Consider the following 25987-nt stretch of genomic DNA (forward strand, 5'->3'; position numbering starts at 1 on the left):
GACTATCATCAGCCAACACAAGTAGGTTTCCCAATCCACGACAGTCAGATATTCAAGATTTCTAACGTTTTGTTATGTGATCGGTAAGTTAGTTTCTTATAACTGGTACTTGTATTATAAAATATATTACGATTGTGATAATTTAAATATAAAACTTGCAAAATAAATTTTCTGATAGATCTATCATTTTTTAAAAATCTGTATGTGGGTGTCCAGCACATAGGCTGATGTTTTTTTTTATCGAAAAAGCATGTATCCTATATTTTAAAGTTCTACACTAAATTGTCCTATGTAGAAAGTAAATCCTGCTTTCATTAGTTGACATCACTTGTAACTAGTTTCTTAATAAGATTGTAATAACTTGAGATATGGTTAGCATTAATAAACTACAGCATCTGATCGCATCGGGCAAAATAAATATCTAAATAACTTGCTGCAGAGGGTCTGCGTGGTCGCGTCGGTAAAGTTCATGATTGCTAAACAGAAAAGTCTCGAGTTCGAACCCTCGGACAGATGTGGCCCGTTAGCTGGAGACAGCCACTCTTCTAGTAGAGACAACTCCAAAATTAAACTGCTGCCTTGTAGTTTGTTCTTGGTTGGACAAAGGCTATGGAAGCAAATCCAAAAAGAAAAGCAGGCTGAAATTGTAGTCAATGGCCTCAATGTCGCTTAACCAGTTGACACGTATCCTTAATTTTGTTGGAGACGGATCCCTTCCAACACCAACATTAAGAACATGGAAGAAGAAGAAAGACCTGCTTAAAATAATATAACTTTTTCTAAAGCAAAATTCACTTTTTTTTATCTCGTTTACTTAGTATAGAAGAAGCATTGTAGTCGTGCAAAAAAATTCACATGAAATTTCGACTGTTTTCACCGTTTTACACCTAGTACTTCATTATACATTGAGTATATGGGACTTATTTTAATCGGGCAAAAAATTTAAATCCAGATTTATCAAAATTTTGTCGTTGTACGCGCAATGGTGTTGTATTATTTATATCTTAACCAATTTGTGAATGTTCGTCTCTCAGTACTCGAAATTTAAGGCGCCCCTCCCCCCCTCACATCTCTCCCCCAAAGTGTCCCCTCGAGAAAAATGTCGTAAAGAAAAAATGTTCAATCTTCTTGTTGAAAACGAGAATACACTATAACAAGATTTATTTAAAATGCAAATACTATACTCCTAACTTTCTACTTAACCGAGGTTACGCGCATCATAGAGGCCTACATATGTGATTTAAACTGGTTTCCTATCCGAATGTCTTCTTCTTCTTACTGTATTATAGCTTAACCAGGTTTTAATAAAATGTTACCATCGCATTGACATTTTTACGGTCAAAGGAAAGCAACAATAAAACTATTTAATATGCTATGGATTTTAAACATTATCTTTCTTTAAATAAAATACCCAAATATAAAACTAAATAAATCATAATATGCCTTTTCAATCACACAACAATCAGTTGTTTGACATTAATTACAACTGAAAATAAAAAAGTTCGTTGAGAACATATGAAAAGGTTTCAAAATCTATAATATTTTAATTTTAAATATTAAATCTAAAGACAAAGTATGATATTTTTATTATTTTTTTTTGGCAGGCTTAAAAGCCGTTTTGTTATACATGTTTTTTTATAATTAGACTTGTTGAAAAATAAGTTTTTAAAAAGTTAATTGAGTATAGATGTTACTTTCCAGGTTCGGTGTGGGGGCAAGCTGTCGTATACTTATAATATCTACTTACATAGCCTCGAGTAGGAATGTGTCGGGTAGTCATATACGATATGGAATAAGTATTCAGTGGCTAATTTGAGAATCAACCGTTGATTCAATACAATTGTTTTTTTTTAATAGATCAAAACACTGATTTAAGCAAATTACCGCTATATAAACCACAGGCGCTGAAATAAATGTGAGCATGATGTAAGTAATCAACAGGTGCGAAAGAATTGTATAATAACGTTTACGAAATAGATAACAGATGATTACACAACTAAAACAAAATTCTTGACTGCTTGTAAACTACCGTTACATCACCCGATCTCCATATCTACTAGTATCACCTACACTCCCTAGTATCACCTACACTCTTTGTCTGCTAGTATCACCTACACTCTTTGTCTTCTAGTATCACCTACACTCTTTGTCTTCTAGTATCACCTACACTCTTTGTCTGCTAGTATCGCCTCCACTCTTTGTCTCCTAGTATCACCTACACTCTTTGTCTGCTAGTATCACCTACATTCTTTGTCTCCTAGTATCACCTACACTCTTTGTCTTCTAGTATCACCTACACTCTGTCTCCTAGTATCACCTCCACTCTTTGTCTGCTAGTATCACCTACACTCTTTGTCTGCTAGTATCACCTACACTCTTTGTCTGCTAGTATCACCTACACCCTTTGTCTGCTAGTATCACCTACAATCCCTAGTATCACCTACACTCTTTGTCTCCTAGTATCACCTACACTCTTTGTCTGCTAGTATTACCTACACTCTTTGTCTGCTAGTATCACCTACACTCTTTGTCTGCTAGTATCACCTACACTCTTTGTCTGCTAGTATCACCTACACTCTTCGTCTGCTTTTATCACCTACACCCTTTGTCTGCTAGTATCACCTCCACTCTGTCTCCTAGTATCACCTACACTCTTTGTCTGCTAGTATCACCTCCATTCTTTGTCTGCTAGTATCACCTACACTCTTTGTCTGCTAGTATCACCTACACTCTTTATCTGCTAGTATCAATTATACTCTTTGTCTGCTAGTATCACCTACACTCTTTGTCTGCTAGTATCACCTACACTCTTTGTCTGCCAGTATCACCTACACTCTTTGTCTGCTAGTATCACCTACACTCTTTGTCTGCTAGTATTACCTACACTCTTTGTCTGCTAGTATCACCTACACTCTTTGTCTGCTAGTATCACCTACACTCTTTGTCTGCTAGTATCACCTACACTCTGTCTCCTAGTATCACCTCCACTCTTTGTCTGCTAGTATCACCTACACCCTTTGTCTGCTAGTATCACCTACACTCTTTGTCTGCTAGTATCACCTACACCCTTTGTCTGCTAGTATCACCTACACCCTTTGTCTGCTAGTATCACCTACACTCTGTCTCCTAGTATCACCTACACTCTTTGTCTGCTAGTATCACCTACACTCTGTCTCCTAGTATCACCTACACTCTTTGTCTCCTAGTATCACCTACACCCTTTGTCTGCTAGTATCACCTACAATCCCTTGTATCACCTACACTCTTTGTCTCCTAGTATCACCTACACTCTGTCTCCTAGTATCCCCTCCACTATTTGTCTGCTAGTATCACCTACACTCTTTGTCTGCTAGTATCACCTACACTCTTTGTCTGCTAGTATCACCTACACTCTTTGTCTGCTAGTATCACCTCCACTCTGTCTCCTAGTATCACCTACACTCTTTGTCTGCTAGTATCACCTCCATTCTTTGTCTGCTAGTATCACCTACACTCTTTGTCTGCTAGTATCACCTACACTCTTTGTCTGCTAGTATCACCTCCATTCTTTGTCTGCTAGTATCACCTACACTCTTTGTCTGCTAGTATCACCTCCATTCTTTGTCTGCTAGTATCACCTACACTCTTTGTCTGCTAGTATCACCTCCATTCTTTGTCTGCTAGTATCACCTACACTCTTTGTCTGCTAGTATCACCTACACTCTTTGTCTGCTCGTATCACCTCCATTCTTTGTCTGCTCGTATCACCTACACTCTTTGTCTGCTAGTATCACCTACACTCTTTGTCTGCTAGTATCACCTACACTCTTTGTCTGCTAGTATCACCTACACTCTTTGTCTGCTAGTATCACCTACACTCTTTGTCTGCTAGTATCACCTACACTCTTTGTCTGCTAGTATCACCTACACTCTTTGTCTGCTAGTATCACCTCCACTCTGTCTCCTAGTATCACCTACACTCTTTGTCTGCTAGTATCACCTCCATTCTTTGTCTGCTAGTATCACCTACACTCTTTGTCTGCTAGTATCACCTATACTCTTTGTCTGCTAGTATCACCTACACTCTTTGTCTGCTAGTATCACCTACACTCTTTGTCTGCTAGTATCACCTACACTCTTTGTCTGCTAGTATCACCTACACTCTTTGTCTGCTAGTATCACCTACACCCTTTGTCTGCTAGTATCACCAACAATCCCTAGTATCACCTACACTCTTTGTCTCCTAGTATCACCTACACTCTGTCTCCTAGTATCCCCTCCACTCTTTGTCTGCTAGTATCACCTACACTCTTTGTCTGCTAGTATCACCTACACTCTTTGTCTGCTAGTATCGCCTCCACTCTTTGTCTCCTAGTATCACCTACACTCTTTGTCTGCTAGTATCACCTACATTCTTTGTCTCCTAGTATCACCTACACTCTTTGTCTTCTAGTATCACCTACACTCTGTCTCCTAGTATCACCTCCACTCTTTGTCTGCTAGTATCACCTACACTCTTTGTCTGCTAGTATCACCTATACTCTTTGTCTGCTAGTATCACCTACACTCTCTGTCTGCTAGTATCACCTACACTCTTTGTCTTCTAGTATCACCTACACTCTGTCTCCTAGTATCACCTCCACTCTTTGTCTGCTAGTATCACCTACACCCTTTGTCTGCTAGTATCACCTACACTCTTTGTCTGCTAGTATCACCTACACTCTTTGTCTGCTAGTATCACCTACACCCTTTGTCTGCTAGTATCACCTACAATCCCTAGTATCACCTACACTCTTTGTCTCCTAGTATCACCTACACTCTGTCTCCTAGTATCCCCTCCACTCTTTGTCTGCTAGTATCACCTACACTCTTTGTCTGCTAGTATCACCTACACTTTTTGTCTGCTAGTATCACCTACACTCTTTGTCTGCTAGTATCACCTACACTCTTTGTCTGCTAGTATCACCTACACTCTTTGTCTGCTAGTATCACCTCCACTCTGTCTCCTAGTATCACCTACACTCTTTGTCTGCTAGTATCACCTCCATTCTTTGTCTGCTAGTATCACCTACACTCTTTGTCTGCTAGTATCACCTACACTCTTTGTCTGCTAGTATCACCTACACTCTCTGTCTGCTAGTATCACCTACACTCTTTGTCTGCTAGTATCACCTACACTCTTTGTCTGCTAGTATCACCTACACTCTCTGTCTGCTAGTATCACCTACACTCTTTGTCTGCTAGTATCACCTACACTCTTTGTCTGCTAGTATCACCTATACTCTTTGTCTGCTAGTATCACCTACACTCTTTGTCTGCTAGTATCACCTACACTCTTTGTCTGCTAGTATCACCTACACTCTTTGTCTGCTAGTATCACCTACACTTTTTGTCTGCTAGTATCACCTCCACTCTTTGTCTGCTAGTATCACCTACACTCTTTGTCTGCTAGTATCACCTATACTCTTTGTCTGCTAGTATCACCTACACTCTCTGTCTGCTAGTATCACCTACACTCTTTGTCTTCTAGTATCACCTACACTCTGTCTCCTAGTATCACATCCACTCTTTGTCTGCTAGTATCACCTACACCCTTTGTCTGCTAGTATCACCTGCACTCTTTGTCTGCTAGTAATACCTACACTCTTTGTCTGCTAGTATCACCTACACCCTTTGTCTGCTAGTATCACCTACAATCCCTAGTATCACCTACACTCTTTGTCTCCTAGTATCCCCTCCACTCTTTGTCTGCTAGTATCACCTATACTCTTTGTCTGCTAGTATCACCTACACTCTTTGTCTGCTAGTATCACCTACACTCTTTGTCTGCTAGTATCACCTACACTCTTCGTCTGCTAGTATCACCTCCACTCTGTCTCCTAGTATCACCTACACTCTTTGTCTGCTAGTATCACCTCCATTCTTTGTCTGCTAGTATCACCTACACTCTTTGTCTGCTAGTATCACCTACACTCTTTATCTGCTAGTATCAATTATACTCTTTGTCTGCTAGTATCACCTACACTCTTTGTCTGCTAGTATCACCTACACTCTTTGTCTGCTAGTATCACCTACACTCTTTGTCTGCTAGTATCACCTACACTCTTTGTCTGCTAGTATCACCTACACTCTTTGTCTGCTAGTATCACCTATACTCTTTGTCTGCTAGTATCACCTACACTCTCTGTCTGCTAGTATCACCTACACTCTTTGTCTTCTAGTATCACCTACACTCTGTCTCCTAGTATCACCTCCACTCTTTGTCTGCTAGTATCACCTACACCCTTTGTCTGCTAGTATCACCTACACTCTTTGTCTGCTAGTATCACCTACACTCTTTGTCTGCTAGTATCACCTACACCCTTTGTCTGCTAGTATCACCTACAATCCCTTGTATCACCTACACTCTTTGTCTCCTAGTATCACCTACACTCTGTCTCCTAGTATCCCCTCCACTATTTGTCTGCTAGTATCACCTACACTCTTTGTCTGCTAGTATCACCTACACTCTTTGTCTGCTAGTATCACCTACACTCTTTGTCTGCTAGTATCACCTCCACTCTGTCTCCTAGTATCACCTACACTCTTTGTCTGCTAGTATCACCTACACTCTGTCTCCTAGTATCACCTCCACTCTTTGTCTGCTAGTATCACCTACACCCTTTGTCTGCTAGTATCACCTACACTCTTTGTCTGCTAGTATCACCTACACTCTTTGTCTGCTAGTATCACCTACACCCTTTGTCTGCTAGTATCACCTACAATCCCTAGTATCACCTACACTCTTTGTCTCCTAGTATCCCCTGCACTCTTTGTCTGCTAGTATCACCTATACTCTTTGTCTGCTAGTATCACCTACACCCTTTGTCTGCTAGTATCACCTACAATCCCTAGTATCACCTACACTCTGTCTCCTAGTATCACCTCCACTCTCTTTCTGCTAGTATCAACTACACTCTGTCTCCTAGTATCACCTACACTCTTTGTCTGCTCGTATCAACTACACTCTTTGTCTGCTAGTATCACCTACAATCCCTAGTATCACCTACACTCTCTGTCTCCTAGTATCACCTACACTCTTTGTCTCCTAGTATCACCTACACTCTGTCTCCTAGTATCACCTCCACTCTCTTTCTGCTAGTATCACCTACACTCTGTCTCCTAGTATCACCTACACTCTTTGTCTGCTCGTATCACCTACACTCTTTGTCTGCTAGTATCACCTACACTCTTTGTCTGCTCGTATCACCTACACTCTGTCTCCTAGTATCACCTACACTCTTTGTCTGCTAGTATCACCTATACTCTTTGTCTGCTAGTATCACCTACACTCTCTGTCTGCTAGTATCACCTACACTCTTTGTCTTCTAGTATCACCTACACTCTGTCTCCTAGTATCACCTCCACTCTTTGTCTGCTAGTATCACCTACACCCTTTGTCTGCTAGTATCACCTACACTCTTTGTCTGCTAGTATCACCTACACTCTTTGTCTGCTAGTATCACCTACACCCTTTGTCTGCTAGTATCACCTACAATCCCTAGTATCACCTACACTCTTTGTCTCCTAGTATCACCTACACTCTGTCTCCTAGTATCCCCTCCACTCTTTGTCTGCTAGTATCACCTACACTCTTTGTCTGCTAGTATCACCTACACTCTTTGTCTGCTAGTATCACCTACACTCTTTGTCTGCTAGTATCACCTACACTCTTTGTCTGCTAGTATCACCTCCACTCTGTCTCCTAGTATCACCTATACTCTTTGTCTGCTAGTATCACCTACACTCTTTGTCTGCTAGTATCACCTACACTCTTTGTCTGCTAGTATCACCTACACCCTTTGTCTGCTAGTATCACCTACAATCCCTAGTATCACCTACACTCTTTGTCTGCTAGTATCACCTACACTCTTTGTCTGCTAGTATCACCTACACTCTTTGTCTGCTAGTATCACCTACACTCTTTGTCTGCTAGTATCACCTACACTCTTTGTCTGCTAGTATCACCTACACTCTTTGTCTGCTAGTATCACCTACACTCTTTGTCTGCTAGTATCACCTACACCCTTTGTCTGCTAGTATCACCTACAATCCCTAGTATCACCTCCATTCTTTGTCTGCTAGTATCACCTACACTCTTTGTCTGCTAGTATCACCTACACTCTTTGTCTGCTAGTATCACCTATACTCTTTGTCTGCTAGTATCACCTACACTCTTTGTCTGCTAGTATCACCTACACTCTTTGTCTGCTAGTATCACCTACACTCTTTGTCTGCTAGTATCACCTCCATTCTTTGTCTGCTAGTATCGCCTCCACTCTTTGTCTGCTAGTATCACCTACACTCTTTGTCTGCTAGTATCACCTATACTCTTTGTCTGCTAGTATCACCTACACTCTCTGTCTGCTAGTATCACCTACACTCTTTGTCTGCTAGTATCACCTACAATCCCTAGTATCACCTACACTCTGTCTCCTAGTATCACCTCCACTCTCTTTCTGCTAGTATCAACTACACTCTGTCTCCTAGTATCACCTACACTCTTTGTCTGCTCGTATCAACTACACTCTTTGTCTGCTAGTATCACCTACAATCCCTAGTATCACCTACACTCTCTGTCTCCTAGTATCACCTACACTCTTTGTCTCCTAGTATCACCTACACTCTGTCTCCTAGTATCACCTCCACTCTCTTTCTGCTAGTATCACCTACACTCTGTCTCCTAGTATCACCTACACTCTTTGTCTGCTCGTATCACCTACACTCTTTGTCTGCTAGTATCACCTACACTCTTTGTCTGCTCGTATCACCTACACTCTGTCTCCTAGTATCACCTACACTCTTTGTCTGCTAGTATCACCTATACTCTTTGTCTGCTAGTATCACCTACACTCTCTGTCTGCTAGTATCACCTACACTCTTTGTCTTCTAGTATCACCTACACTCTGTCTCCTAGTATCACCTCCACTCTTTGTCTGCTAGTATCACCTACACCCTTTGTCTGCTAGTATCACCTACACTCTTTGTCTGCTAGTATCACCTACACTCTTTGTCTGCTAGTATCACCTACACCCTTTGTCTGCTAGTATCACCTACAATCCCTAGTATCACCTACACTCTTTGTCTCCTAGTATCACCTACACTCTGTCTCCTAGTATCCCCTCCACTCTTTGTCTGCTAGTATCACCTACATTCTTTGTCTGCTAGTATCACCTACACTCTATGTCTGCTAGTATCACCTCCACTCTGTCTCCTAGTGTCACCTATACTCTTTGTCTGCTAGTATCACCTACACTCTTTGTCTGCTAGTATCACCTATACTCTTTGTCTGCTAGTATCACCTCCACTCTGTCTCCTAGTGTCACCTATACTCTTTGTCTGCTAGTATCACCTACACTCTTTGTCTGCTAGTATCACCTATACTCTTTGTCTGCTAGTATCACCTACACTCTTTGTCTGCTAGTATCACCTACACTCTTTGTCTGCTAGTATCACCTACACTCTGTCTCCTAGTATCACCTACACTCTTTGTCTGCTAGTATCACCTACACTCTTTGTCTCCTAGTATCCCCTCCACTCTTTGTCTGCTAGTATCACCTACATTCTTTGTCTGCTAGTATCACCTACACTCTTTGTCTGCTAGTATCACCTACACTCTTTGTCTGCTAGTATCACCTACACTCTTTGTCTGCTAGTATCACCTATACTCTTTGTCTGCTAGTATCACCTACACTCTTTGTCTGCTAGTATCACCTACACTCTTTGTCTGCTAGTATCACCTCCACTCTGTCTCCTAGTATCACCTACACTCTTTGTCTGCTAGTATCACCTACACTCTATGTCTGCTAGTATCACCTCCACTCTGTCTCCTAGTATCACCTATACTCTTTGTCTGCTAGTATCACCTACACTCTTTGTCTGCTAGTATCACCTACACTCTTTGTCTGCTAGTATCACCTACACTCTTTGTCTGCTAGTATCACCTACACTCTATGTCTGCTAGTATCACCTCCACTCTGTCTCCTAGTATCACCTATACTCTTTGTCTGCTAGTATCACCTACACTCTCTGTCTGCTAGTATCACCTACACTCTTTGTCTGCTAGTATCCCCTCCACTCTTTGTCTGCTAGTATCACCTACACTCTATGTCTGCTAGTATCACCTCCACTCTGTCTCCTAGTATCACCTACACTCTCTGTCTGCTAGTATCACCTACACTCTTTGTCTGCTAGTATCACCTACAATCCCTAGTATCACCTACACTCTGTCTCCTAGTATCACCTCCACTCTCTTTCTGCTAGTATCAACTACACTCTGTCTCCTAGTATCACCTACACTCTTTGTCTGCTAGTATCACCTACACTCTCTGTCTGCTAGTATCACCTACACTCTTTGTCTGCTAGTATCACCTACAATCCCTAGTATCACCTACACTCTGTCTCCTAGTATCACCTCCACTCTCTTTCTGCTAGTATCAACTACACTCTGTCTCCTAGTATCACCTACACTCTTTGTCTGCTCGTATCAACTACACTCTTTGTCTGCTAGTATCACCTACAATCCCTAGTATCACCTACACTCTCTGTCTCCTAGTATCACCTACACTCTTTGTCTCCTAGTATCACCTACACTCTGTCTCCTAGTATCACCTCCACTCTCTTTCTGCTAGTATCACCTACACTCTGTCTCCTAGTATCACCTACACTCTCTGTCTGTACCACCCACCAGTGGCGTAGCGAGGTCGGGTGTCACCCGGTGCGGCACTTAATGGTGTCACCCCCCCCCCCAGAGGCGTTGCGACCCTTCCCGGGGACAAACTTTCAGGTTTTCGATTTGCACCCCCCCCCCCTCAAGTTTTCGATTTGCACCCCTCCCCCCTCAAACTTTCGATTTGCACCCCCCCCCCTCCCTCAAGTTTTTCTCTATATATTTTGCTATTTTTTGCCTTGGTGTCACCTTGGTGCGGTCCTCACCCCCCCCCCCCCCCCCGCCCCCCCCCCCCTCGCTACGCCCCTGCCACCCACACTACCTGTCTCCTAGTTTTACCTAAACTCTTAATCTGCTTGAATTAATAAAACTGTCACCTACACTCCTTATTCTCTACTATTATCTAAATTAGATGTCGACGATTACTACCTAAACTACATGAAAATCAACATAAATCACTCATAAACATTTATGTACAAAATACATTTGTTTAATTAACTTTTTCGTAAATACTATTACGTCTGCCGATGACCACAAAATGGTCACAGCAAGGTGACTGATACTGGTCCACATAATGGTACACAACACATTTAGTCCAGTACACAATCAGTGTTTCTTCCAGACTTTTTTCTCCGGGGGGGCACTTGAAATCTTCGGGGGGGCGGTAAACTTTCTTCGGGGGGGCGGACACTGTTAAAAGTATATATTTTCTATATAAATTATATAAATTTCATTTCGTTCGGGGGGGCGGCAAAAATTTTTCGGGGGGGCTTCGCCTCCCCCGAAGAGATGCCTGGAAGAAACTCTGTACACAATGGTGACTGGACCAAGTGCTTGAAAATGAGTAACATAGCTACCAAAATCTTTTTTACAACGTTTGTATTGGCTAGAAGTTTTTAGTAGTTTAGTATTGAGATCTAAATAATGAATCGATGTAATATATAGACTAGATCTAGATCAACATTTAGATGTAAAAAGTTTCACTTTAAAACCTGACGGTCTATGGGGCAAGTGAAGTTTCTGTGACCTCGGCATATGAAGAGATTGTGTGGTCAGCACTATGCCCAGCCGCCTTTACTTTCCCTAACGTGAGTTAGGTACCAAACAGAGTTGGGTGGACTCAGGGTCGTCTACTGACTTGAACCCGAATTCGAACTCGAGACTTACGGATTAGTAGTCCCAGAGGCGTAGCGATCCTTCCCGGCGCCCGGGGACAAACGTTCGATTTGCACCCCCCCCCCCCACCCTTAAGATATGAGTAGTCCAGCTCTCTACCACTAGACCACTCCGTCCCACAACATTTTGCTGTGGTAGTCTAAACATAATTCACAAAACATTGACATTTAAGTTAGGAAGCAGTGTGTGAAGTAGTGACATTGTTATTGTAGGATGTAAGCTTATTAGATCTAGAATCTAGACTGTATCTAGATTCTAGAATATAGGGATAGGGCAGGGGCGTTGCGAGGGGGGTGGGGTGCGGATCGCACCGGGTGACACCATTTATATATATATAAAATATATAGAGAAAAACTTGAGGGGGGGGGTGCAAATCGAAAGTTTGAGGGGGGTGCAAATCAAAAACTTGAGGGGGGGGGGGGTGCAAATCGAAAGTTTGAGGGGGATGCAAATCGAAAACTTGAGGGGGGGGGGGGGGGGTTTGCAAATCGAAAATTTGTCCCCGGGAAGGGTCCCTACGCCTCTGGGGGTGACACCATTAAGTCAGAGGCGTAGCGACCCTTCCCGGCGCCCGGGGACAATCTTTTCGATTTGCACCCCCCCCCCCCTCGAGATTTCCATTTGCAACCCCTCAAACTTTCAATTTGCACCCCCCCTCAACCTTACAATTTATTTTTCCACCCCATTTTGGCGCCCCCTAAGGTCGGCGCCCGGGGACATATGTCCCCCCCCCCCGCCCCCCTTGCTACGCTACTGCATTAAGTGCCGCACCGAGTGATACCCGACCTCGCTACGCCACTGGGATAGGGTTAGGCTGTCAGTTTACTGCGTTAACGTTGGGCCAAGTAGTAACTTTAGATATATTGTTAATTGTTTCGCATTTTGTGCGAATGTTGATAAAGTACCAGATAAAAAAAAAACGGAAATGTCTGACAAATCAAATCGGGAAAACCTCATAAGCCCGGAATTTACGTGGTACTAAAAATAACACATTATGAGGAATCGCCATTCCAGCTCAACATAGCCCTATACGAACTGTTGAGGAAGGTTTGGCAGTTCTTCTATGAATCATTTGTTTTGTTCACATACCTAGTGTTTTATTTTCAATGTCTTATAATTTTAGACTAGGCAGAATATAGCTGTGTAATCTTGATTTGGGTAGTCAGACAATGGAGCAACTTTTTAATAATATAGTTGATTTGATTTTTTACTTTAATATAAATATGGCTTATTAAATTAAACAATCTGAAATTTAATTTGTTTTAATAATTTAAATCACACATAACTTGTCTCTTAAAGAGTTTCTTCCAGGCATCTCTTCTGAAAGTCTACCACCCCCCGAACGAAATGGAATTTATATATAGAAAATATATACTTTAACAGTGTCCGCCCCCCTCCCCAAAAATTTAAAGTGCCCAACCCCCCTGAGAAAAAAGTCTGGAAGAAACACTGTTCCATCACTAACTATGTATTAAATAGCATTTGGATTTATTAACTAAGCAGTTGTCTATATTTAACTCAACACCTCTTCGAAAGGGGGTGAGTGGGGAGTGGGTAGTTATCTACCGCCCCCCCCCCTCCCCCCCCCCCCCAGAACGAAATTGAATTTATATTGGAAATAAATACTTTTGACAGTGTCCGCCCCCCGGGAAATTTTAGTTCGCCCCCCCACCCACCCGAAAATTTCAAGTGCACCCCCAGAGAAAAAAGTCTGGAAGAAACACTGCTAGTTATTTGTACTGATTTCTGTGACGATAGAAAAGTGAAACATGTTTGCGAATTATTTTTTTTTTCTATCAAAGAAACGTAGTTAATAGGGGGTGGATTAAAAGTGTGTGTAGTTATTAAAAGGGGGAAGGAGGAACTAACTCCAATTTATTTGTATTTTAAACAATAATATAAACATATATTATATCATAGTAGGCCTATAGTTGCTGATTTTAATTTTAAGATTCTTAACTTGTTGTGTAAAGAGATAATACATGTTGTATATTGGCCAGGGGCGTAGCGAGGGAAGGGGGGGGCGGAGGGTGTGGACCGCACCGGGTGACACCATTTAGGGGGGTGACACCAAGGCAAAAAGTAGCAAAATATATAGAGAAAAACTTGAGGGGGGTGCACATCGAAAGTTTGAGGGGGGGGGGGTGCAAATAAAAAACTTGAGGGGGGATGCAAATCGAAAGTTTGAGGGGGGGGGGGGTGCAAATCGAAAACTTTAAAGTTTGTCCCCGGGAAGGGCCGCAACGCCTCTGGGGGGTGACACCATTAAGTGCCGCACCGGGTATCACCCGACCTCGCTACGCCACTGATATTGGCCTTATTTCTGCTAACTTAAGGCCTAAATGGCATACTCAATGCTAAATTATGATATCGATGCTTTTAAAAGCAAAACTAGTTATGCAGCAGACGATCATCTTGCTTCGTTGCATTAGCTAACTGGTACTTGGAGTACGTAGGCCTAGCATGAAACCTGTTAATTAATTAATTAAATAGATCTAGATCTAGACTAGATTTAAAACGATTAAGAATCTACACTTAATCTACATTCTAGATCTAGATTTCTAGAGTAGATCTAGATCTAGATTCTAGTAGGCTACTAGATTCTAGTAGATCTAGATCTAGTAAAATCTAGATTCTAGATCTAGAATAGATCTAGATCTAGAATTCTCATACTCATAGAGTTCAAAATTACTTAAAACATAAATAAGTTAAATTAGATGTAGATCTAGAATGTAGATTTCTAGATTTATCTAGATCTAGACAAGAATCTAGATTGGTAAAACTCCATTTTACTTTTAGCGTATTTTATTCTCCGTTGCTTGTTTAGGGCCTACTTCCAGTTGAACGTATTTTATTATAACAACCGAAACACACCAAAACATTAGCCGTTAGGAAAACACGATTTATTTTTTGTATTGTATTTTTGTTTTAGCAAATGAATAAAAATGAATATTTAAAAAACACGACTAGATTCTAGATCTAGAATTTTAGATAGACTCTAGACTATATATTCTAGATCTAGATCTAGATCTAGATCTAGATCTAGTTATTTATTTAGACTAGAAAAAAATGTAATCTAGATCTTATATTATATATTATATAGAATATATAGATCTAGTCGTCTAGATCTCCAGATCTAGACTAGAAACTAGATATCTAGATCTACTAACTAAAAAGTTAAAAAAGTAACAACTACAATCTAATCTAGATCTAGATCTAGCTAGTTAGCTAGATTTGCTAGACTATCGAGATTCTAGAATCTAGATCAAGATCTACCTAGATCTAGAAAATCTTAGATCTAGATCTAGATCTAATTTTAAAATTTAAGTACTGTTGAACTTTATGATATAGATCTAGAATTCTAGATCTAACCCTAGATCAGTAGATCTAGATTAGATATATATATATATATATATATATATATATATATATATATATATATATATATATATATATATATATATAGGCCTATATATATATATATATATATATATATATATATATAGGCCTATATATATATATATATATATGGGAGCCGGACGTTTTCCCGAAAGACACTTGCCCGAATGCCGTTTGCCCGAAGGCCGATTTCCCGAATGGACACTTGCCCGAATGCGACAAACGCCCGAATGGACACTTGCCCGAATGCGACATATATTATATCATAGTAGGCCTATAGTTGCTGATTTTAATTTTAAGATTCTTAACTTGTTGTGTAAAGAGATAATACATGTTGTATATTGGCCAGGGGCGTAGCGAGGGAAGGGGGGGGCGGAGGGTGTGGACCGCACCGGGTGACACCATTTAGGGGGGTGACACCAAGGCAAAAAGTAGCAAAATATATAGAGAAAAACTTGAGGGGGGTGCACATCGAAAGTTTGAGGGGGGGGGGGTGCAAATAAAAAACTTGAGGGGGGATGCAAATCGAAAGTTTGAGGGGGGGGGGGGTGCAAATCGAAAACTTTAAAGTTTGTCCCCGGGAAGGGCCGCAACGCCTCTGGGGGGTGACACCATTAAGTGCCGCACCGGGTATCACCCGACCTCGCTACGCCACTGATATTGGCCTTATTTCTGCTAACTTAAGGCCTAAATGGCATACTCAATGCTAAATTATGATATCGATGCTTTTAAAAGCAAAACTAGTTATGCAGCAGACGATCATCTTGCTTCGTTGCATTAGCTAACTGGTACTTGGAGTACGTAGGCCTAGCATGAAACCTGTTAATTAATTAATTAAATAGATCTAGATCTAGACTAGATTTAAAACGATTAAGAATCTACACTTAATCTACATTCTAGATCTAGATTTCTAGAGTAGATCTAGATCTAGATTCTAGTAGGCTACTAGATTCTAGTAGATCTAGATCTAGTAAAATCTAGATTCTAGATCTAGAATAGATCTAGATCTAGAATTCTCATACTCATAGAGTTCAAAATTACTTAAAACATAAATAAGTTAAATTAGATGTAGATCTAGAATGTAGATTTCTAGATTTATCTAGATCTAGACAAGAATCTAGATTGGTAAAACTCCATTTTACTTTTAGCGTATTTTATTCTCCGTTGCTTGTTTAGGGCCTACTTCCAGTTGAACGTATTTTATTATAACAACCGAAACACACCAAAACATTAGCCGTTAGGAAAACACGATTTATTTTTTGTATTGTATTTTTGTTTTAGCAAATGAATAAAAATGAATATTTAAAAAACACGACTAGATTCTAGATCTAGAATTTTAGATAGACTCTAGACTATATATTCTAGATCTAGATCTAGATCTAGATCTAGATCTAGTTATTTATTTAGACTAGAAAAAAATGTAATCTAGATCTTATATTATATATTATATAGAATATATAGATCTAGTCGTCTAGATCTCCAGATCTAGACTAGAAACTAGATATCTAGATCTACTAACTAAAAAGTTAAAAAAGTAACAACTACAATCTAATCTAGATCTAGATCTAGCTAGTTAGCTAGATTTGCTAGACTATCGAGATTCTAGAATCTAGATCAAGATCTACCTAGATCTAGAAAATCTTAGATCTAGATCTAGATCTAATTTTAAAATTTAAGTACTGTTGAACTTTATGATATAGATCTAGAATTCTAGATCTAACCCTAGATCAGTAGATCTAGATTAGATATATATATATATATATATATATATATATATATATATATATATATATATATAATATATATATATAGGCCTATATATATATATATATATATATATATATATATAGGCCTATATATATATATATATATATGGGAGCCGGACGTTTTCCCGAAAGACACTTGCCCGAATGCCGTTTGCCCGAAGGCCGATTTCCCGAATGGACACTTGCCCGAATGCGACAAACGCCCGAATGGACACTTGCCCGAATGCGACAAATGCCCGAATGGACACTTGCCCGAATGCGACAAACGCCCGAATGGACACTTGCCCGAATGCGACAAATGCCCGAATGGACACTTGCCCGAATGCGACAAATGCCCGAATGGACACTTGCCCGAATGGGACAAATGCCCGAATGGACACTTGCCCGAATGCGACAAATGCCCGAATGCCACTTGCCCGAAGGCCGTTTGCCCGAAAAATGTAAATATTAGATAATAAATAATTTTTCCAAAAAGACATTCTTTAATCAATTTAAGTTTGAAATTTTGATTGTTAACACAATTCTAAGCATAAAACAAAGTTGTTTATATTTTTAAATTTAGCTTTTTTTTTTCAAAACTGAGAAAGTACAGTAAGAAAAACTTTATTCTTTAATAAATGTAAGGTGATGTTGGCGGCGGTGTTCTAACATTCTTTTAATGAACGAGCCGGCCCGCGGCATAACATACGCCGCTATTTAGTTGTTTCTAATTTTCAATAATTCATAATTTGTGAATTCGACAGTACCAACGCTGACACTAAAAATATTTCTTTAAAACACTATAAGTAGCTCGTTAAGGACCATAACCCCCCCCCCCCTTCCTTCCCTCCTCCCCTCCTCCCCCCCCCCCCCCCCCCTACGTTTAAAATCGTTGGCTCTGCTTGTAAACATTTAGAGTGAACACAGCTCACTAAAACCATGTAGGGGTGGGGAGGTAGGGAGAGCGTTTGCAGCTTGTTTTCTAACGGCTCGAAGAAGAGAATTATATATATAGATGTTTTGAACACCTTGTTTAGCCGACGTGTTGCGGTGGTTATATAGCTTTTATGACACGGCGTAGGCGGCGCGGCGTCTCGCAACATTGAACAGAGTCGCGTTTGTTTGTTTATCTTATTATTCTTAACTTGTGTGGTGATCATTTAACAAAAGAATGAGGCGAGGTCTAGGTGGCAACTTAAAAACTAAACGTGGTCAAATATGTTTGATCTCCATTTAATGCACCTTGTTAAGACAATGTGTTGAAGCGATTACTTAATAAAGAAAGCAAAACTCATTTTAAAATCCAGAGATGAATGAAAATTGTATTTTTGTCTAATTTCATATATGGAAGAGAAAGTATATTTCTACACTTTTTAAATATCAAATACAAATTAATTTAAAATGTCTCATTATTTTTTTCACTTTCTTTTTGCGTAGATGTGTTTTGTTTACCAACATTTTAAATTTAAATTGATTACGAATGATTATTAAGTAATATATAATGTTAACATTTTTCGGGCAAACGGCCTTCGGGCAAGTGGCATTCGGGCATTTGTCGCATTCGGGCAAGTGTCCATTCGGGCATTTGTCCCATTCGGGCAAGTGTCCATTCGGGCATTTGTCGCATTCGGGCAAGTGTCCATTCGGGCATTTGTCGCATTCGGGCAAGTGTCCATTCGGGCATTTGTCGCATTCGGGCAAGTGTCCATTCGGGCGTTTGTCGCATTCGGGCAAGTGTCCATTCGGACATTTGTCGCATTCGGGCAAGTGTCCATTCGGGAAATCGGCCTTCGGGCAAACAGCATTCGGGCAAGTGTCTTTCGGGAATTTGTCGTAGACCCATATATATATATATATAGGCCTATATATATATATAATATATTCTAGATCTATAAGACTATAAGATCTAGAGATCTAGGTTTTTATCTAGACTTATAGACTAGAAAAAAATCTAGATCTTATATTCTTATAATTATACAGACTATTATAGACTCTATATAATCGTATATATTATTTATAGGCCTAGATCTCATATAATTTTCTTCTAGATCTAGAGATAGATCTCTCGCTCTCTAGATTTAAAATCTAGACTTGACTCTAGCTAGTCTAATTATCTAATATTATACTAATAGTTACTAGATCAAATTTCAAACACTGCGGTTTTGCATAAAACATCAAAATCAAGTAGATCTAGATATAGATCTATCTAGATTATCTAGGCCTATAGATCCAGAATCTAGAGTCTAGGCCGAAAACCGGAGAGTGACTGCGGCGTTGGGCATTGTGCAGATCGCAAAGAACTCTAGATATAGATCACAATCCAGACTCTAGTAAGTAGATCTAGATCTAGTCTAGTATTTAGAATAGACTAGATCTAGAAATCTAGACTCTAGGAGCTAGTAGATTTAGAATTCAGTAAGTCTGGATCTAGATCTTGAATTCTAGAGTTTTCTAGACTAATCTAGCTAGACTAGATCTAGATTTCTAGCTCTTAAAAACTAGACTAGTTTCCCCATAGTCTGTCTAGATCTATATTCAAATCCATGGCTAAACTAGTGAAGTGGTAACCATCCTAGGGTCCTAGAGTTATAGACAGACATAGGGTTAGAGTTGTTAGACGGTTAGAATAGTTTTAAAAAGTAATTTTCGTATGTTACCACACACTAGCTCTAGTTTAAAGAAAACGTTTTAAAATTCTAGGTCTAGACCTTCTCTTGACTTGGGTTAGCAGCCAAGAGCTTAGGAGGTTGTGGTTAAATATCTTACAGTCATTGAAATATAATATAAATGTACTAACACAATCTCCAACTAAAATTACATGACTTTATTTACTTTATAATACTTTTAAAGTTTAAAGGGTTCCTGTGTTTATCTAACCTTAATAAACCTTAATTGTTTTATTTCAGATGTTAAAGTTTTGGTTCTGCTGTGTGTTCAAATGCCATTCTGTCTTAGCAAGAAAAGAGGTTGTATTTAAGGACAACATTAAAGTGTTTGAATTGTGTGAATATTGTAAGCTATATTTAATTTTTTGAATTTTTAAAAATGTTCATAAAAGTTACATAATTTAATTTATTTAAATTTAAACTCATTTTTGGTAGAACATTAAATTTTAAACAAAATTAAGTAGGCCTACATAGCTTACTTGGTAATATAATTTGTATAACAAAAATTAGTCACATTTGTGAATTTCCTTCACCACCACTGTTATCAATAAAGAGTAAAAATTAATTATAGTATATGGTATATATATTATATGACACGAGCCGGCCCGCGGCATAACATACGCCCCTATTTAGTTGTTGTTTTTTCTACTTTTCAGTAATTCATAATTTGTGAATTCGACAGTACCAACGCTGACACTGAAAATATTTCTTTAAAACACTAAACCCCCCTCCCCCTCCCCCTCCCCACGTGAAAGCAGCCTCCTCTTAATTACCTCCTCTAAGTTTAAAATCGTTTCAAACTAAATTATCTGCCCCTAATAGCCGTCACCAAACCCGTCTCTATGATTGTAAAATGTAAACAGCGTGAACCACAGCTCACCAAACCATGTGAGGGAGTGGGGTGGGGGTGGTAGCGATAGAGAGGAAGAGAAGGGACTGTAAGGCGAGGTTGCAGCTTGTTTTCTAACGGCTCCCAGAAGAGAATTATATATATATAGATATGTTGTGATACTATATTGTATTATTTCAGAGCATTATTTCAAGGTCGGACAACTATCTGTTTATTCTAACAACGTTTACTTGAGAACAGAAAGGTGTTTGTATTCAAGGTTCAAGCTGAAACATTTAATAGTCTCCAAGTTGTAAGTGTTCACAAATTTAGAAACTTACATTTTTTTTTTTTTTGTCAGACAAGAAGAAATAAGTATTGCTATTTACATTAATATTTTATTTTTATATAGACTGCTCAGCATATAAAAATTTGATACTATAAAGCGTAAAGTTATTACCTATTTTGCTAATTTAACCCTTTATCTACTGACGGTACTTATAAGTACCACTTTAATTAAGTGTCTGTATTATTTTTAAATTTAATACAAATCTAAAAATTATTGGTGTATTTAATAGTATTATCTCCCCTGAGTCGCGGGGAGTCGAAGGTATCAATGTTTTTTTAGCGCAATTTCCATTCTGGAGAATTGCGTTTATTAACTCGTCTTTTCTGGGAATGGATGAATGGATGGATGGATGTGTGTCCGCAGCTTTAAGTCGTATCTCCTCCTCAACGAAGCAAAATCGAGGACTATTTCCAAAGCAAATATGTTAAGCAAGTTACCAGGATGAACATAGGCCAAAAAAATTCCGGGTTTCTTTCATGGATTTTCCGGAAAAGCCAAAAAACCTAAAAAACAAAATGCAGTTTTTGGCCCATATCTCGGTAACCAGACCACTTAGCGACTTGAAACATGTACCATTCGATTCCTGCCATAATTTAGAACAATATTGCCGAAGAAAGTTTTTCACAAATATCCTTTCGTTCGGTCACAAATTTTTTTGAATTTATTAAAATTTGGACCGAATTAGTAGGCATTTTATCCAACCACACCACACGCGTCATCACGTTCAATAGCTGCGCCATCACGTTCAATGGCTGCGACATCACGTTCGGTAGCTAGGCGCGCAATGGTTTTTAGTCATGTTACTCTATTGTAAATAAAACATGTAAAATACTAAAAAAAATTAAATAAAAAACGTTTTAATAACTAACCAATGGTTTTACTAACCCTGCTCTTGATTTACGCTACGACAGAGCTATTTTTAGATAACATAAGGAAATTGCGCTAAAATTGTCACTAGACTTTTTTTAAATACTTGTTTTTAAATAAATGGTGTGGCGCTTTTTCAATGTCTTGTTATATCGGTAGTTCACAATTTTTCTGTACATTTCTCACACACGTTCCTGATTTCCCTTATTTTTTCTCATTTTTCAAGTTTTCAACCCCAAATATTTTGTATTGGCACCTTCAATAGTCAGGCAAACGCGTTTAACTTCTAGTTATACAATTTTAATCAAATTATCTTTATATTAGATCGATGTTTATAAGTGGACTTATAAGTACCGTCAGGGCACACGGTCATTTTTTTTTAGGATTTTTAGAAAATGGCAGATTTGTTAGGTGGAGTTACAAAAATATTGTCTTGGCAATTAATTATCGAAATGTACTCAAAAATGATATTTACACATTTATAAGGTTTGCATATGGTTTACCTAAGAAATATTGTAATTACATGTTAATTTCTAGTAGTAGGAAATAACAAGAATAAAGGTATCAATTGCAGGCTCGTTTACAAGGTTTAATATACTTCATTTGTATACCAAAGCCTAGTTCTAGTTGTAAGATTTAATTTGTTAGTTATATTTACTGCAATAAACTGTCTTGCCTACAACAACTAGCATTTACATAATGTATACCTGTAGACTAGTAATAGTCCATACTTCTGCATATAGTATAGATCTATAAGATTAATTTTTAATCAGTAAACAGAAAAGAGCAATCCACTACTTCTTCCAAGACACATTGAGCTCACTTCTATTTATGAACTTTGCACTGTAGTGTAGACTTGTCATAACATTTTAGTAGGCTACAATTGTACTAGTATTACTAGTAGTTGCGTGCTGAATGACTAGGCTTTTGTTTGTTTATGCGGCTCATTGTACTAGTTATTGGAAGCTTCCAGCAAAAGCATATTCATTCCGGCAACCGTTGCTACACCAGAAAGACCACAGACAGGATTGAGGGAGCATGACATGTCGACTACTTTTGCTGTGTTTGAGGTCTAAGATGTGTTCCGATAGAAAATCCAGTAAAAATCGTACCCAAAATGTACTTTTGTGCTGTATTTATATGTGAAAATTACAAAAAGTGATTGTTTTAATGATTGCCATGTTATTAGTTAATAAATTGTATCGTTTGTTCCTTTTTTGTAAAAAAAAAAAATTGAAAAAAAAATGTCCTAGATTACTGACGGTACTTATAAGTACCAATATCTGTTTGGGTCATTAAAAATTAATGAAACGAAATTTCCATCGACATGAATGTGCTAAAAGCAATATAGTAACACATTGTTTAAGTAAAAATCTCATTCAGAACATAATTCCGTAAATAAAGGGTTAACCATTTTAAATTTTCTATGGTATCATTTTTTTTTTTAGAATTAAAATAAATCTTAAGATGTTTTAATAATTTTTAAGATTATTACTGGTATATAACGTTACTTATTTTATACTACAGCAGTATAGGCCATGGGCAATTCCTACAGAAAGCCAAAAAGGAAACAGGAGGCACACAGTTCAGGTAAGAAAAAAGTTGATTTAAATTCATTTAAAAATGGTCAGGTAATTTGTTTTACAATTCTGAAATCATATGTTATTGCTTATCAAGCTGTACAGTTAAAAAATGTGTGTACTGTTACAATAAATGTCATAATAATTATAGCTCTATTTCACAACAGTAGCAGTATGCACAGAGGGCTTTTTTTAACATTGGCTGTTTAAAAACATTTTTTCAACACATTATAAATGGTGATTGAATATTAAAGATGTAGTAGAAAGTGAAAATTTAGAAATATATGTCTGTAAAATTTAAATTATTAGCTATTATTAAATTAGCACTTTTGTAGCATTGTTTTTTTCTGTAAGATGGAAATTAAACTTATACATTGTTTCAGTTGTGTCAAGCTGTGAAATTCAAAACAAGCAAATTATGATTAAAGAATCAGGTGTATTTCATCCAGGTAAGATATACTAAAACAGTTAAGGCAATTATAATGTAAACAGTTTAATATATGTGCTAGTTTAATATCTGTAGTAAACTTGTTCCATTAAAATGCAGTTTATCATTAAATCTAACATTTCTGTTGCTAGAGAAATAATTTGTTGTCTGTTCCTGTAGGAAATCATGAAGCTGAGATGTGCTATGGAGGAGAAGCTGATCTACACAAACATGTTACTGGCTGTATGAAGAATCCAGGTCACAAAGATTTTATACCTCTTAAAGATTTCAACTCAAATTGTCTCCCCCCACGTTACCATGACGACGACCTCATATCTGAGACAATCAAAACATTTGCAGCCCTAACTGTCCAGGTAAAGACTGAATTCACCAGTCTAGAGAGACCAGAGTTTTACCCAGGCACTCAAGTTCCATACCCATGTTATAATGAAAGAGGACGTAACGTGTTGAGGTTAGGGACGGGGAGAGTTTGGAGTTTGAACAAGTTCAAAGAGAGTGACAGAATAATTTTTGCTAGAAAGGGAACTTGTCGTTGTGCTAAGTGTCAAGTCTCTGCCACACCCAGCAAAGTGTGGGGGGAGGTTCATGTGGTGACAGCCACACACGTGGTGTTTGATGCCAGTGAGGCGAGACAGACCAGGTGTGTTTTAGGTTTTGATGACAATAAAAGTCCAGTGGTCAGTCTTGATGGTTGGGAGGTGGGGCAATTCACATTCATTGAGAGAGACTTGTGTAAGTTGAGTTATGTGACATGTGACTTAAAGTTGCTTGATGAACTGGAAAAGATGAGGCGGCAATTAAATCGTCTATGTAGGGACGTAAGGGACAAATACGGGAGATTTGTTGATGAGGACAAGTTGACCGTTATAGTGTCACATCCTCATGGCTGTCCTAAACAGGTCTCTGTAGGACAATGGACACACAGACATGGGAGGGTTGGCTGGAGGAAGCACATTATGATGGGTGGCGATAAGACCAGGTACTGGTACACAACATGTACATGTCCCGGCTCCAGTGGAGCGTGTGTCTACAGGCTGGGATGTGACGGGTGGTGGTGTGGCCATCCCCACAGTGGATCAAACTCTGAAGGAAATTATAGTGGGGAGTATTTTCACTGATGTAACTGTTAGTTCTCTCCCCTTGTCTACACAATGTAAACAAACAAAATGGCGGAACCATTCCCGTCATTAAACAGTTTGTTTATAGACTGGCATGTGTTGTAAACATTTTATCACATTTAAATGATTAAAACAAATGTTTTAATAGATGTAAACCGTTTAACCGTTATAATGTTCATGTACATTAATGGGATTTATAGTTTTTTTTTTAAATGTTGTAAATAATTTGCTTGTACTTTTTGTCGGTAAGTTGTTGTCATATATATGATATACCTATACTGTTAATTAAATGTAACCTACCTGCTAAATGTTATATACCTACAGGCTGGCTATTACCTGTTAATTAAATGTAACCTACCTATCAAATGTCATATTCATGCTGTTTGAATTTAACTAGACAACATTAAATGGTAACAGAAAATATCTTTTTACTGTTGTTATTTAAATCTTTGTTGTCTGTTGATGTTTAAGTTGTTGTTAAACAGAGCATGTTGTGATGTCGATGTTCGCGCCAGGTTGTCATGGGTTTGTAAGTTTAAACTTTACAACAAAGTCCATTTGTTTATGCTCAATACACCCGTAAGACTAATTTAAATGAGATAATTAAAAAAATGAGGAATTCTAATAATTTAAAAATATTCGACACATCGCATACTATATTTAGATACTTCGTCGCTTCTAGACCTGCTCCAATAGAAATGTTAAGTGAAGAAGTAGTTTGATGCTGTCATTGACTGACATTTGTGTAAACACTGCTGTCATTGACTAGAAATCCTTGAACAAACTGACTGTGATATTGTAAAACATCTTTTGCATATGTTGATAATTGGCAGTGAAAGAACAACTAGTATAAATGTAAAACACGGAATATAAGCTTTTAAACATGAAAACTGTAAACCGTGGCATAAATAACGCAATGGAGAAATGGGACGACTACGCGCATTTTATCCCCAATGACACGAGTTTGATTCCCATGTTAGATTACCTTTTTTGTTGCACTAATGTGATGTGTACCTGGACATGTTTGGAGAAAAATAATTTGTCTAGATGTTCCGTGTAGGCTCAATGACATAATAAGTCATGGGTATAACACCAACACATGAACTCTACTTTCTCTGCCAAA

General features: G+C 38.5%; 1 protein-coding gene across 1 annotated transcript; it reads left to right on the top strand.

The window, feature by feature from the left end:
- LOC131938148 (uncharacterized) lies at window positions 1-25233 on the top strand. The gene is made up of 6 exons (XM_059296064.1): window positions 1-83; window positions 19914-20019; window positions 20704-20815; window positions 23246-23308; window positions 23682-23747; window positions 23906-25233. Exons 4-6 carry the CDS (start codon window positions 23257-23259, stop codon window positions 24862-24864), a joined length of 1077 nt encoding a protein of 358 aa, XP_059152047.1. The 5' UTR covers window positions 1-83; window positions 19914-20019; window positions 20704-20815; window positions 23246-23256; the 3' UTR covers window positions 24865-25233.
- Window positions 25234-25987: the final 754 nt, after the last annotated feature.

The sequence above is a fragment of the Physella acuta genome, unplaced genomic scaffold (genome assembly GCF_028476545.2).
Source record: "Physella acuta isolate Inbredline_101_S28 unplaced genomic scaffold, ASM2847654v3 ptg000235l, whole genome shotgun sequence".
Taxonomy (NCBI): domain Eukaryota; kingdom Metazoa; phylum Mollusca; class Gastropoda; family Physidae; genus Physella; species Physella acuta.